Here is a 15,543-nt window from a genome sequence, read left to right as displayed (position 1 = left end):
GACAATTTGCAAATTGAACTAGAGAGTGACAAATAATTTGCTATATGTTAAGTATTTTCAGTTCATAAGTCAGTCCTTACTTTGATGTTGTTATGATCTAGTGTGATGTTGCGCAACATAAGGAGAAACATGAGGAAACATAAGAGAACAACAGAACAGAGACTATAAACTGTAATGTAATCGTAAAGGCAGGTCAGGTCTTTTATTTGAGTGAGAAGATACAACAATTCCAGTAGATGGCGAGCCTCCCAGTATGATTCCCAGGAACCTGGATTGACATTACCACTGGAACAGCCAGATGAACTATCTGCCTTGTGGCTGGTACCAATCCAGTTACCTGGATTGGTACCAGCTTCAACACACATACTCAAAGAGTGCACTCTGACTCACCAGACTCTGACAGATCAGACCTCCATCTGATCTGAACCCAAACAAAGTTGACTTTGACCATTTTCACTCTAAAGTCATCCCTCAGACACTGACTTGAAGTGTCAGTGTCTATGGAAGGAGCATAAGGACCTCACCATTTAGTATCTAAACTAAGCCATGTTGATAGTTTGGTTGCTTGTTCAGCAAGCTAAGATGCAGGACATGATGTGTTCATGTTGTTAGATCAGGAGACATTAGTGAGAAAGCTAATCACCTCTAAAAACACTTTTATCAGTTTTGTATATTTGTCTTTCACTTACCATATTGGCTATTTTAACTTTGTTTTATTTTTTATTTGTTTTATTTGCAGAGTAAGGGTCTCTGGCACTACTTCACCTACTTCCAAGGTGCATGGAGAAGGGAAAGAAGTCTAGAGAGATGAGAACTCCAGCAACACTTGAAGAACAACTTTATTAGTTGACCGACACGTTTCAGCTTGTGGCCTTTATCAGGGTCATCATAAAACACATTACAAACAACATTTAAATAAGTTTGGTATGAAAAAAGGTAAAAAAAAAAGTTGAAAAAAATATAAAAGACAACCAATCATATACATCCAGACACATATCAGCCAATGGGGCATCTACAAAGATAGGTTGGATATATGGTCATGTGGCTTCAGGCCAATCGTTGTCCAAGATTAACAGAGGCAAGGGTAGTGTTCGAGAAGGGACATGGGTGACACCATATTCGGTCCATTAACTAGAAAGGTGCAACTAGGGGGTTATTTGTTTTATTTGTCATAGTTTCTCAGTTTTATTGATTTATTTTGAGTTCTGCTCTTAACAGTCTTGTTGTCTCATTATTTGAGCATATTTTACGGAAGAGGATTAAGGTCACGTGAAAAATTTGAGTTCTGAGTTTCAAGTCAGAATTCTGAGATTAATGTCATGATTCTGACTTGACAGTCAGGACTAAAATCAGTTTTTCACATGTGGCCCTAATCCTCTGCTGTAATATTTTATTATCTTTGTAATTTTATTTTGAGAAAACACATGCAAACAATGCTCTTCCTATCAGTGACCTCATTCACCTACAGTATCTCACTTCCTATCCCTCCACCACCCTGCCTCCCATCTCAAGTGGCCTCTCAGGGCACACAGTGGAGTTAATTAAAGGGGAGGGGTGTGGTGTACGTCCAGGAATGTGAATACAAGCAACTCTCCAAGCCAGCAACATACAGCAGTGCCTCACATCCAGGCTGTTTCCTCAGTCACTGCTTCATCAATAACCTTCCTCCAAAGCTCCAGAGGTGAGCAATAACGCTGACAGATGATGTTTAACTTGCTGTTGGGCCCTTAAAGAAGCCTCAATCATTGTCACTGTTTGCATTATTTTTGGCATCCCAGAACTACAGCTTGCTCATAATCTCCCTGTGTCATGACCTCGACCCGCAACTCCGGGGAAACATTCCGGCCACCGCAAGCACAATGAGACAGAGAGACATGAGGGGGATGAGAGGAGGAAGGATCTCTAACCACTTCCTTCCAATAACCATTAATGAAGCAATGTGTGTTACGGAGCAGGGCTACTGAGCAAACACAGCAGACCTCAGTCCACACACATGGTCAACACATTTCCAGAAACAATGATACTGACACTGAAAAAGGAAACACTGACAGAGAAAAAGAACTAGTTTTCTGGTAGTACAAATACTAGACAGAAATGTCTATAAGATTCTTGTTTCTGTTTTTATATTACTGTAGATGGACGATGTACACAGAACGTATATATCCAAGTATCTCTCCCTGTAGTGGAATAACATCAGATGAAAATGAAATACCTCAGTACTTGAGTAAATAGTTACTTTTCAACACTGAACATGACCTTAACTTATTGCGCTGCATAGGACATTTACTACTATCATGCTGTACCTTTGCATTGCTCCTGTACAGTCAGCCAGTCTCTGAGAAGGAGCCCTGTAGGAAGAGGATGACCAAGATATCATATATGTGAGAAAGCACACGTCTACTCACTCACATATTTCAGTCAGCCAACTCTCGTGGAATAGATTTAATGTGAATATAGACTACTGTATACAAAGCTGATTTAGGCATGTAGGTTCTGACATTGTCGCTCCCCACAAGGAAACATAAGTTCAGTACAGCAGGGAGTGATGGTACTAATTTCCTCTTTAGGAGAAGGTAGAATCTACAGGTGGAGGGGTTGAAGGTGGGGCTTTTGAAACGCTGTATGAATGGCAGCAGCTAGCTGCAGTAGCAGTGGCAGCATAGCTTGGTGAGTGGTATGGCAGCAGGCATGCGGCAAAAGTGTGAGCAGAGCACTGATGGCTTAAACACGCATGGGACATTGAAGGAAGCATACCATGTGAGCGAAGCAAGCGTCAGCTACCTTGAGGTTGAAGCCAATGAGGGAGTACCTTACAGTGCCACCGCTAGGTGCTCCAACTGACTCCCATTCAAAAAGCTTCAGCTTCTCTCTAGAAATACCAAGTCAGTCATTTTTTTTCAATGAAAATGACTGACTATTGATCACTGACTGATTATGGTCTCAATCTCTAAATTCAGGCCCTCTGATAAGTGTGCTAGTGGTCATTTTGGAAATTATTGCTCTGTTAATAAGATTTGAAGACTTATAGTAGCTTTGATGTCTGCTGTGTGGATGCTGATAGACAGCTGTGATTGACAATTGGCTCAACTCCCCGGCTCAAGGACGTGCACTAAGTCGCACTGTTGTTGCAATATTTCACTAAGTTTAATGTTACTTGATTATGATACCTGCCCTCTTAGCACAATTTAGATAAAGTAGCTAATGTAAGCCCAAGGGTGCAGCATTCCAGTAAGCTAGCATTAGCTTGGGCCAAGGTGGTTCCTGAGCATGAAAGGCAACATTGCACACTATTTGGAAGGTCCTGGCTCCAAAAGGTGACACTGCCACTCTGGGCTTCAAACCATCTCCAAAGCAAACCAACAGGCAATGTCACACCTCGCTATGTCCCTCTTCATATAAAGGCTGTGGAGTGGAGTGGTGACTTGAGCTACCTGAACTATTGTGCAGGCCTTGCTACATGAAGGATGAACAGTGGGCAAGAGATCAAACAGTTGGTTTCAGCAGGTCCTCCAAATGAAATGACAAAATAGGAAGAGTTTAGACCTAAAGGTTCATTCTTGACCTTGGAAATAGTATTAAAACTTAACTCAAGTTCCACTTAATAGCTTTATTCAGAGCTTTTGGCCGCATCTCACGGTCATCCTCCTGGATGAAATATGTATCTATGATCCAAAAACAGCTTCAGAACAAAAGCATGAAAGGATGTCTTAAAACTTTTCTCAGGACGAGGGAGATGGATATCGATGGCCAAACAGCAATGGACCTCAGCCAATCAGGAAATGTCACGTTGAAGGATATGGAGTGGTTTGAAAGAGAAAAGTTGGTACAGTCCACTACAGTCACATTTTCTTTTGTCAAGCAATGAGTCCTGTGTAGTTTTCTGCCCTGTGCTAGTAGATAACCCCACTAAATATAGAAAATAAGATATTTTATAATGATGGAAGAATGGCAGTAATTATTATGTGGTTGAAATACTTATGTTAAAGTAGTGAGATGCCTTCTCCAGGGGTTTTAAATTGAGCGTTTACACATGTGGAAAAATTAGAGTTGAAGTGTAAAAATAGATTTGGAACCGTGCATAAAGTGGGGGCGGAGTGAGAGCAGTTGAGTATGTGAATAATAGGAAGTATTTCTCAGGCAGTTTGGGGAACAGTAAATGCATCACTACATCAGTGAATCTACTCTGAGCTTGTGATCTAAGACAAACCTCACTGAGCTCTCCTTGTGAAGGCAGTCCTACACAGTGACTGCTTAATGAGCTGATGCCTCAATTAATCATTCCATAATTACACACAGAGAAACCTGAATGAATGAAAAGTGGGCTCTGCTTTCATCTGTGTTAATCTGGCCCTTCGTCTCCAACTAGTCCTTGCATGCATAGTAGTAGCGAGTAGTAGTAATAGTAGTAAAACGGTCATATCTCAGTCTAAAATTAGATCATTTACAGTAATTAGTCTTTAGAAAAGTACATTTTTTAATTGTTTGGGGAACACTTAGTGTTAGGGTCCTATACTTTCCTACAGCACAGCAGATCGGCTGAACATGCAAAAAATTAAATGTGTCTATATGCAAACATACAACTCAACATAAATTGTGAATAAAGTTACCAATAATAAACTTGGGTTTAAATGGAGCAGTTCTTTCAGGAACTGCTTATAAACTCAACACAACTAAACTCTCTTTACATTCCCTCTGTTTTCACCATATTTACTACCAAATTACATAATGCTTTCCATTAAGTTATGGACCTGTAAAATTAAGCCAAACATTTTTTGCATTTCCCCCTTGTCTCCCTGTGTGATATCCCACCTGACAACACTGCCAAATGAAGGGACACCCACTGTCTGTTACTGCTGCTGATGGCAGAGGGGAGTGTTTTTACTCATGCACCACCAGGAATTGAGGAATTTCAATCACTCTGTTATTTGGCTTAAATTATCCAACAATATACAGGCTGTATATTGACAGTAAGTTAACAGGCTACATTTGTTATAACTGTTCAGTTAGCTTGTGATTTAATACCATTTCAGTATGTTTATTTATCTTAAAAAGAGCAGGACCAGGTTTTTCAAATTAACATAAAGGGAATGGGATTCACTATTTACTATGAAACAACTGATTTGCCTCCTATATTGTTGTTGTTGTTGTTTAGGTGTGTGATACAGGGTCAAGAGTAAGATCACCAAAGTTACAAGAATATATTATTATTATTAGTCTTGGTTTTATTTGTCCAGGTAATGTGTTATGTGTGTAATTTGGGTGAATTAACCCTTTAACATGGATTTTCCAAGGAGTGGCAGCAAACAGAAAGCTAAGATCAAAGTTCTATTTATTGATAAAATGAAAGACAGTACACTGTGAGTCAGATGAGGTTGAGTGAGTCAAGAGGAGGTGGTGGGGGGGAGCTTGCGGAGAATCCAGCTTCTCAGCAGCTCCATCTCAGGCTGGGAGAGCTGGTGGTAGAGACCTGAGAAGGAGTGGAAGGTGGTGGTCATCCCTGCCTTCCTCAGCAGCACTGACGTGTCCTCTCCCCACTGATGAAGCACCAGGTCATCACTGGTCCCATGACACTGGAACAACTCAGGGAGGGAGTGTCCTCCTCGGATCCGCTCCTCCACGGCCTTCATTACACAGAGTCACAAAACTTATCCACGCTGTTTGATTTCATTATTTCATCAAAGGTGCAGCATAATCTTTAATATCTTTAAGAAACCAAAAAACTGTCAGCAGTAATGTCAAATATGGTCGCTTTGTAGTGAACTGGCTACAAGACACACAAAACACGGTATGATCCATTGATTTAACATACAGTAAATTGATGGCTGCTGTTGTACCTGAAAAGCAACAGAGTCTTTGTTGAGGAAGCTGGACAGTGCAAAAACTCCAGCTACGTCAGGGTGATACCGACTGCCCAGGTGGAGTGCCATGGCTCCGCCCATGGAGAATCCCCCTTTGATTAGGGATAAAAAGAGAAGAGATCAATTGCTGTATCAGCTACAATGATCAACTGAGATCCTGGGAAAATCTTTCTATGTATTAGTACAATAAGCATATAAAGTCACAACGTAAATACACTCATTTCCATAGGAGTAACAGGAGCTTACTCAGGGCACTTTATGCAGTCAGAGGTGGAAAATACTTCACTTAAAAAAACATTAAGATGAATAGGACTCCTCAGTTCCACATCATCAGCTTTTTTTGCCTTGGAATAAGCAGCCGTTCATGAGTCTGTCCTTAATCTCACACATCTGGGCACATCTGGGCACACTGTGTACATCTGGGAAAGTGTGCAAGTACCCATCATCCTGTCAGAGAGCTGAGGGAAGAGGGAAAGTTTGAAAAAAAGAGGGGGATGAAGAGAGGGAGGAAAGGTGGAATTCACATGCCTGGCCTGACCAATCCAGAATGAAACTGACATGTATAGGTCTAATGAAACTGCACTGTTTAGTAGTGTCCAGTGTTTGTGTGTGTGTACATACAGTACTTGTTTAAAGCTATTCATGTGAAGGAGATAACATCTGATTCCTAAATGATAAACCTGGGTTGTAGCAGAAGCAAATTAATAATACACACAAAAAAGTAAAACTATGTAGTGCTGCACTTTCATAAAGCTGTTTGGATAAGGAGTGGTCAAAACTGAAGCAGCATACACTGAGATATCCTGACTTTTAGTCCCTGGTATGGGTCAAGCTCCAAAAACACTGGATCCTACATTTCCCATAATGCAACTGATTTGCAATGCAATGCAAATCTTTTAATTTGACCCTCCCTGTCTTTTAAGCTACCACATCTTTCAAACTCCATGTTCCCACTCTGTAATGCACAACTTTCCATGAACATTTGGGCTCTCCAAACCCAAGCTGAGATAACCCCAATAACATCACAATGACATCATCAGGATTCTTTTCTCAGAATATACAAAACTCCTCCAGAGCCACAAAAGACATCAGATAACAGGCTGAGTACAACTCCCTGTGATACTTCAACTGATAACTGATGTTTAAGATTGGTGGGCATTCTGTGGGCAAGTGTTTGCTGTTGTAACAACAGATAATGAATGACAATATAGTAAAACACAGTTGTAATAATATAAAATATCTCATCATAAGAGAAGTTATAATTGCTGACAAATACTGTACATTAATAAAGACTTAAAACGTCCTTATATCTGCTTATAATTATATTAAAATGTATTATAAACTACTTTGTAATTGTTTGCATACTGCTTACAAATGCTAAATAGGGGCTAAATAGGGAGACATTTTATAGTATGGTTATATTGGCAAAAAAATATATGATATTATTGTACTTATTGAAATAAGATCAATCTCAAATGGCATCAAAAATATTGTGTGCAGTGATGGTTTGTTGTGTTGCTGTCGTTCACTGCCTGTTGAAACATTTTCAATAATTGTTGAAATCAGGTGCCCACATTGGACACTTCCATTGTAAGGTCATTATGAAGGGATCTTCTATTGGTCAGTATGAACAAGAGGAATGATTACAGCAAGAAAAAACTGTTGCAATGTTCATTTGGGCTCCTGACTGCTGTTTTAAGACAGACTTGAAAAACATTACAGCGTGTTAGCATGTTGACATTAGGGTTAGGGTGTAATGTCAAATTTCCCACTCAAGACATTTCTTCCACAATTCCTAAATGACCAAATTAAAAAAAAATTAATATCAGCTAAAAAACTGTTTTAATGTTTTAAATATTGATATCAGCCTCAAAAGTTTGTAATGTATAATAAAAGAAGGACCAAAAACTACAACTTGCAATGTAAAATAAGAATGAGCTGTAAAATGATGAGAAAAGACGTGAATCTACTTGTTATCAACATGTGTTTAACATATTTAGCTGAACTAGTCTGCAGTGTGTGTATAAGATTCCTTCTCTGCACACTGAAACATAGCCGCCTGCGGCCGGCCTCCTCAAAAACCTTTTCCATGGAAACTTCTGGCACTTGTCAGTCCGTCAGCCCGGGAAGTGGACTCTGGGTACACGGCGCTTCGTTTCTGCAGCACTGCCGAGTGACTCCACTGAGTATTTATAGTTGATGACAAAATGTTATGATTTAGTAAGATAATATTTCAGCAGTTTCCCAGGAGCATGTGTTTTTTCACTCACTTTCTCTGGAGTTGAGTTTAGGGGCTTTTCTGGCCCTCGACACTGAGTCTTTCACACAATCTTCTCACCCCTCCAAACTGTTCCTATATAGTTATACATTCAGGGCTCGGAGGTTAACCCTTTTCCCACTGCTCTCAGCGGTTTCTCCTTTCATGTGCAGCCATCACTCGCTGACATTAAAACACTCGATGGCCTCCCATATGTTTCCTGTGGGAACTCTTACCTTGCTTCAGCCATTATGTTTATAGTACTTGATCCGAGTGGTTTCATTTCATTGTTATTTATATGTTAACTTGATAAGCAGAATATTTGAGGCAAAAAGCTTTTCAGGACCTGAGAATCCCCCCCCTGAAAAGCCTTTTTTATTTTCTGTTGGCAGCATATGAAAGAACATGGTAACCTGATGAGTTGCATTCTTCATTTTATATCATGACAGAGGGAGTGAGGAACAGCCAGGCTGAGATGGACTGAGGTGTGTGTGTGTGTGTGTGTGTGTGTGTGTGTGTGTGTGTGTGTGTGGAGGGGAGGACGAGAGGAGAATACAGAGGAAAAAGGATACAGTGAGAGAGAAAGGGAGTGAGAAAACAGAGACAGAGAGGGAGTGGAAGGCTGACAGATGGCACCCTCACTGTCCTACACACAAGGAATCAGGGAGCTGCTGACATGGGCGCTCCATTCCAAACAGTGCTTGGTCAGTTACTGTTGTCCACATCTGATACAATGGACATGTTAGATTTTATATTTATTGTGTTTCTATTTTATTACAGTACAAACATACTGTTGTCTATGGATCTATTTAAGGAATAGTTCAACATTTGGGAAATACATTTATTAGGTAGGTATCCATTACTCTACTGTGTTACCTCAGCCAGCTAGTGTTGCTGCTAGTCTCCTTCACAACAGCCTATAATGCAGCATTTCACTTATATATGTGAATAAAAAATAGCATGTGTGAATGTGAAGAATAAGTTGGGCACATCAGGGCAAGTGACTGAATTCTGACGTTCTAGTTGGCAAAATAAAAAGATTTGTTAAATTCTCAGTAATAAACAACGACTCCCATGGTGCATTTTAACAAGAAGCATCCGATAGCAAAACTTAAATCTCTGTAAAGTTTGTCGCTAACAGTAGACAGAAGTTAAAGATTATGATGTTGAGAAAATTGATCTGCAGCATGAATCAGTTTACTTTTAATTTCTGGCTCACTTTTAAGTGAATTCAGGAACTATGGTGTCACGTTTTGTTTATAACTGCAACAATGAAGCATTTAGTAGTCATTATACTCTGATTCCTGGTAGAAGTTAACTACTAGTCCCAAGATGAATTTCAGCAAGAAACAGCCAATCACAGAGCTTAAAATTTGGGTCACATGCGTCGCTAACAGCAGGCAGAAGCTAAAGATTACAATGTTGAGAAAACTGATTTTACAATTTACAGAGTCAATCATTTCCAGCTAACTTTTGAGTATTCAGCAAATATGGCGATACGTTTTGTTTACAACTTCTGCGACAAAGCGTTTAGAATTCATTACCCTCTGATTCGTGCCCATGGCTTCTCCTTCCATAGCAACCGTGGCCGAGACTCATGGGTATTCGGTATTCTTAGCTGTCCACCAAAATCACAGAAAAACATTATTTCTCAGAAACAAAATTGAAATGATGTAAACTGGTGGTCAGGATATAAATCTGTAGGGTTATAATGTTACATTATCCAGGGGAGTGCTGAATTTCTGTGTTCAGTAATATTGATGATATCCTTTAAAGAAAACTTGAAATGGGAATATAGAATGGGGAAAAACACTTTTGAAAAGTGTTTCTGAAGTTCCAAAAACTCCAACAGAGTGAGACGTCTTCTCTCTAGGGGACTGCATCACACTTCTCCAGTTCAGCTTTCATTCATGTCAGATCTTATATTTAATAGTTTTGAACCACAACCTTGCTCAAAGTCAGAGGGGCTGCACCTGTCATTTTAATGTGTCAGATAACAACAAACAACTTTGCATCTCTTTTGCTGCTATGTAAATATAAGTATCACATCAGACTCAGTATTAAAGCCAGAAGAACGTGATCAGGACATCCCAACATATTCTCTTCCTTTCTAAGAGAGTGATGAGAAGCTGGATATCAGTCTCATGTCTGTGTTGGGAGCAGAGCTGCAGTCAGAATATGTTTAGCTTAGCTTAGCATAAAGACTGGAAGCAGTGGGTAACATCTCTAAAGCTCAATGATTAACATGTATCCTGTTTGTTTCACCCAAACAGTCGTGTCAGAGTGTGGTGTGAGTTGTAGTAGTCAGGGTACAGTTGCCAGGTTGTGCCTATCTGGGAAGTGAATGTGATCAAATTGCTGCTTTTCTTTACAAGATAGGTTTGGGTTTTAATACAATACTGACATGCCATTATGTACATGGAAATAGGTCTCGAACAATGTAACAATTCCTACTCTCCATAGTACTCTGAAAGTATTTGACTGGAAAATTCCTCCTCAAATTCACAGTCCATCATAACTACAGAGTAATAATGCGTTTCTTCTTCACTGTTGGTAACATGTGAGTAATAATTCCAGCAAACCTACATGCAACTACCAGATTGTATCTTGCTGCTGGAGCTCGCCAAGGAACTTCCTTCCAGGGAACCAAAAAGAGGGTATTTCCTACTAAATAGACTACTAAGATTCATATTAGTTTCAGCTGAACGTTGGACGCTGTTTTATACACAAAACCAGGTCTTTTGATTTTGGCCTTCATTTCTTTGAGTGTATTCACCTTCTGGTGGAATACCTTCAGGGTCAGTATGGAGAGTAGGAATTGTTATAGCGATCATGACCTATTTCAACGTACATAATGGCACATCAGTATTGTACTAAGACAGACTTGAAAAAACCCAAACCTATCCTTAAAGGCCATGAAAACTTATTTTCTCAATCAGCTTCTTACTATGACTGACGTAGTCCTACATGAGACAAGTTTTGGTTATTTCACATTAAACATTTCTGCATTTCCTTTTTTTCCCCTTCGAGCTCTTCTCACCGGTTTGAGGTGAGCAGGGCATAGTTCTGAAAAGGTGGCGTCACATACTTCCATGCCCCAATCAGGATTTAGCAACATTTGAATGTGATGACAGTAGGTGGGTTGTTCAGCCACTGTCAGTCAAATATAATCAAACCTGATGAAGATTAGTTCTGCAGTCTTAAAATCACAGTGAAATTTAAGTTATGGTGTCTTTAGCTTCTGTACTGTGATGTATCTCACAGTTAAACAGAATATACGGTTGGTGTAATATCACAGTAGGGATTCAAATCCTTGAGATTTGATTGGACCGCTAACTGGACCATCATGACTGAGCACATACAGTGCGATTCATGGCCTCCAAATACACCTCCCTCAGCTGTTATATCAGGAGGAAGACGAGAAGAAAGAAATGAATAAATGAAACCTAAGCCACATTCTTTTAGAAATGAAAACAAGGTTTTTCTCACTGATATACTGATATCCAAACACACACTTCCCCCTGTGATACTGCTCTGCTAGCTACTATGGGTAAGTGTGGTTTTTTATGATGGGTGCAGTTAGCTTGTCACCCAAAATCACATTTCATTGGATACATTTTTGCATATAGAAGAGAAGATTTTCAGACTTTAACATGTAGCAGACAAAACCAGAGTCCTACCGATGATCATCCTGTGTTTGGGAATCCCTGCGTTGACCTCATCCTGAATGATGGACCCTAAGGTGCTGCACATGGCATCTATGGACTCTAGGTGCTCTGGACAGTCCCGTGAGATCTTGTGACGGTCAAACCAGACAGTTGACAGAGCCCCACGCATGGGTGTGTATGGCCTGATGGCATTAAGACAGGGGTCAGAGGTCAGCTACATGACTACAGTTCAATGGTAATTCATACTGCAGTACTACAGGCAAACTTATTTAGTGAATACATTAAGTGTAGTGTTAGGTGGCATGTTTTCCCTCTACACCAATGGAAAATACCACAACAAGGAACATCTGTTCATTCAAAGCAGAGAGTATTAAACAGAATGCAGTTTGCATGTTTAGTGACAATTTTATGAGCGTATCTAAATGTTCCATCTCAGTAAATGAACACCTCATGAATACCTCAACCTGTTTGGTCAACACTTCCACATCATTGCCTCACATAATTGCTTTAAAAATATTGTCACATTATTCTCACAAAAGGGATTTGATTATAAAACCAAAACATATGGATATTAGTTCTAGACAAATGTTGCTCCACAAGTCACTGTCCTCTAACACTTGATTGTCTTGCCTCGCTTGTAAGTTGCTTTGGATAAAAGCGTCTGCCAAATGGCTAAATGTAAAATGTAAATGTAATATGACCCAGCTGCAGACCTACCTAGCTGGAGCTGTAGGGTAAATAACTCTGATGTGGGCGAAGGCCAGATCTGGTACAATCACATCTCGGACCCAGGCTCTTAATCCTTGCCCAGTGTCACCTACACATGGACAGAAAACACAGTCACAGTTCTGGACTTTTCATTCAACCATAAAGACTGCATGATGATACTGTATGTGAATCCTGGAAGATGATATATTATTTGTTTTAGTTATTTTTATACTCAACTTGATGTACCAAAACAGGCATGTTTGACACTGTTGTGCCCTTATTAAATGTTTTATGCAATGTACTGCCGAGACCAACATCTCCATTAAAGCAGAAGGTATTTAAAAATCCTTACACAGTTGATATGATCGCAGCTCTATCTGCAACACTGAATATGAATACTGGGCTTTCATAGGAACGTTCACACAACAACACTAATTAAATAATAAAGATATTTCTATCCCACAGTTAAGTGTTGCCACTGTTAAAAGTATTTGTGTTTAAATACAGTTAAAGATTTATATTTCTTGGTGGAACACAGAATATTCTGTATGACAGCAGAATAATGGGAGGAATAACGTAAATAATATCATTCTTTCCACTTTCAATTAATTTTCAATACTCAAATGTCTATTGTGAAAAGGGTCTACTCTCTCACCAAATAACTCCCCATTTAAAGGATATGGACTGTGAAAATGTGAATGTTATTATGTCTTTGGAGCCATTTCCAAACGTGGCCACACCATTCGGGGCTCTATGGAGCTCTATCGCACAGAGGAATAAGATATACCCACACATTAGGCCTACTTGTAAGTAGGATGAGTTGATTGTTGGTTTAGCTCTGCTAATGAGATTTATTGACAATAAACACAAAATATAAAAAACCACCAGCCTTATCCTTTAACATCCTGGTCAGGTAACAGCTCCTCGTCTGTTTGTGTTAATAGTGAATTTTGAGTGTTTCCTTCTTGTATGTAATGCAATTCCCAGGTGCTCCTCACAGTGTGAGTTCATGTCATCATTCTTCATGTATCCCCAGTCAAAAAGTGTATAACTCAAGAGATCATTATAACATGCATATCAAGCAGATGTTACATACTATGCAGAAACTCAGACTCTTTTACTGAATCATACTGATAGAATCAAATAGATAGATCAAGCCTTCACCCAAAACATGTTGAGGGTCTCTATGGGTGTTATGGGCAAAACCTCACATCTGTACATAGCTACAGATGTAGAGGAAGCTTGAAACACTCTGCTTTCATTCTGGATTTTGGCATAGCTGCTTTTATATATCATGCACCAGGACGACAACTTAACTAAAAACATAACATTCAAAACATACGTGATGAGGAATATAATTGTTTAAAATGTGCAAGGCTATCATTTCTGTTATGTCTATCAGGTCTTCAATCTTTTTCAGATTTTATATGGGCTTGCTGACTGTGACTCTGTGTATTTCCATGTTAACTATTTTATGCTGCCATTTTGCACAATTATACATGTAAGCTAAGTGTTTCACTGAAACTGATGACTCTGAGGATGGATGCATTTTCTTTATACAGAACAGTACAGTTGTGCTGCAGTGAGGGTTTCCATAATGACCACACTCAACACATCATGTTAACAATAAATTAACGTAACATGAACTCCATATCAGAGGGGACTGGTGGTGTTTTAATCACTTTAAAATGAGTTTCAGTACGAAGAGGAAACGTCCCGCCATTAAATGTCACTTGACTTCTGATATGCATCTTCTACTCTCACAGTGAATTGAACAGCATAGGACCGAAGAAGTCAGTGTACAGCTTCTTTTAAACTAGCGGTCATAAAGTCAGTAAAAGCGCAGAAGAAAACGCATGACAAACTGCAGGAAGCAGCGTTTTAGTCAATAAGCGAAATTACGACACAATCACCAGAAAACCCCCAATAAATGAGACGTTATGGAGCACCTGAGCCGTGCAGGAAGATTACGGAGGCGGAATGTTTCCCCGTTGGAGAAATGACACACTTCTGTAGCTTCCTCACAGTAGCCATGACAGCTTGAAGAAATCACGCGAGAGTGTCAGACTGCACGGGAATGACTGCGATTGGCTAAATCCAGGAAGCGGTATGGGTAAAGCAACAATAACCTATAAAATAAACACAACACAACATAACACAAAAAGTAAAACTCACAATTTATACATACGCGCGCGCGCGCGCGCGCACACACACACACACACACACACACACACACACACACACACACACACATATATATGTGAGTTAAAAAGAAAGGTAGAAAATGATATTTTTGTCCTTCATTTTGAAAAATGTAAACATCCAACAATGGATTAATTAATTGGTCATAACTATTATTAAAACAACAGTTTAGTTGTGCTACAGTGGAAAAGGAAAACAACCTTTCCATTTCTTGTAAAGTCTCAAGACATCTGCTGACAGCTGATTTATGGTCTAACTGTATATAAAGTAGTTGAAACTGGCTCCACCTCCAGCAGCTACAACAGTAACATGCTGCTCTAACCTTGATGCTTCAGTATTAATAGTATAATTATGTCATATATAATAATATATCAGTCAGAGGGACCAAACCACTTTTACTGCAATACTTTTTAACCACAATTTTCTCTGTCAGAACTGGTTCTGGTTCAGATGTGCTGTTTGACCAGTCAGAAATCAAATGTGTTTATAGTTGTTCTGAATGGCCAAAATCCAAAATTGGGCCAAAAGCTCCCATAGGTGTTCGGTTGGGTTGATATCTGGTGACTGTGGGCCATAGCATATGATTCACATCCTTTTCATACTCATCAAACCATTCAGTGACTCCTTGTGCCCCATGGATGGGGGCATTGTCATCCTGGAAGAGACCATTCCCATCAGGATAGAAATGTTTCATCACAGGATAAAGGTGATGACTCAGAACAACTTTGTATTGACTTACAGTGACCCTTTCCTCTAAGGGGACAAGTGGACCCAAACCATGCCAGCAAAATGCCTCCCACAGCATAAAAGAGCCACCAGATCCCCTTTCCTTTAATTTGTCACCCGTCTG

General features: G+C 39.6%; 1 protein-coding gene across 1 annotated transcript; it reads right to left on the bottom strand.

Moving 5' to 3' along the window:
• Positions 1-5,312: 5,312 nt before the first annotated feature.
• lyplal1 (lysophospholipase like 1) lies at positions 5,313-14,550 on the bottom strand. Its single transcript, XM_042425129.1, has 5 exons — positions 14,441-14,550; positions 12,501-12,600; positions 11,796-11,965; positions 5,835-5,950; positions 5,313-5,621 (listed from the first exon to the last, which is right to left on the bottom strand). The coding sequence occupies exons 1-5, from the start codon at positions 14,523-14,525 to the stop codon at positions 5,382-5,384; spliced, it is 711 nt and encodes a 236-aa protein (XP_042281063.1). The 5' UTR covers positions 14,526-14,550; the 3' UTR covers positions 5,313-5,381.
• Between the last annotated feature and the right edge of the window lie 993 nt (positions 14,551-15,543).

This window comes from Thunnus maccoyii, chromosome 10 (assembly GCF_910596095.1).
Source record: "Thunnus maccoyii chromosome 10, fThuMac1.1, whole genome shotgun sequence".
NCBI lineage: Eukaryota > Metazoa > Chordata > Actinopteri > Scombriformes > Scombridae > Thunnus > Thunnus maccoyii.
The sequence above is the reverse complement of the archived record's forward strand: the minus strand, read 5'-3'. Positions and strand labels throughout refer to the sequence as shown.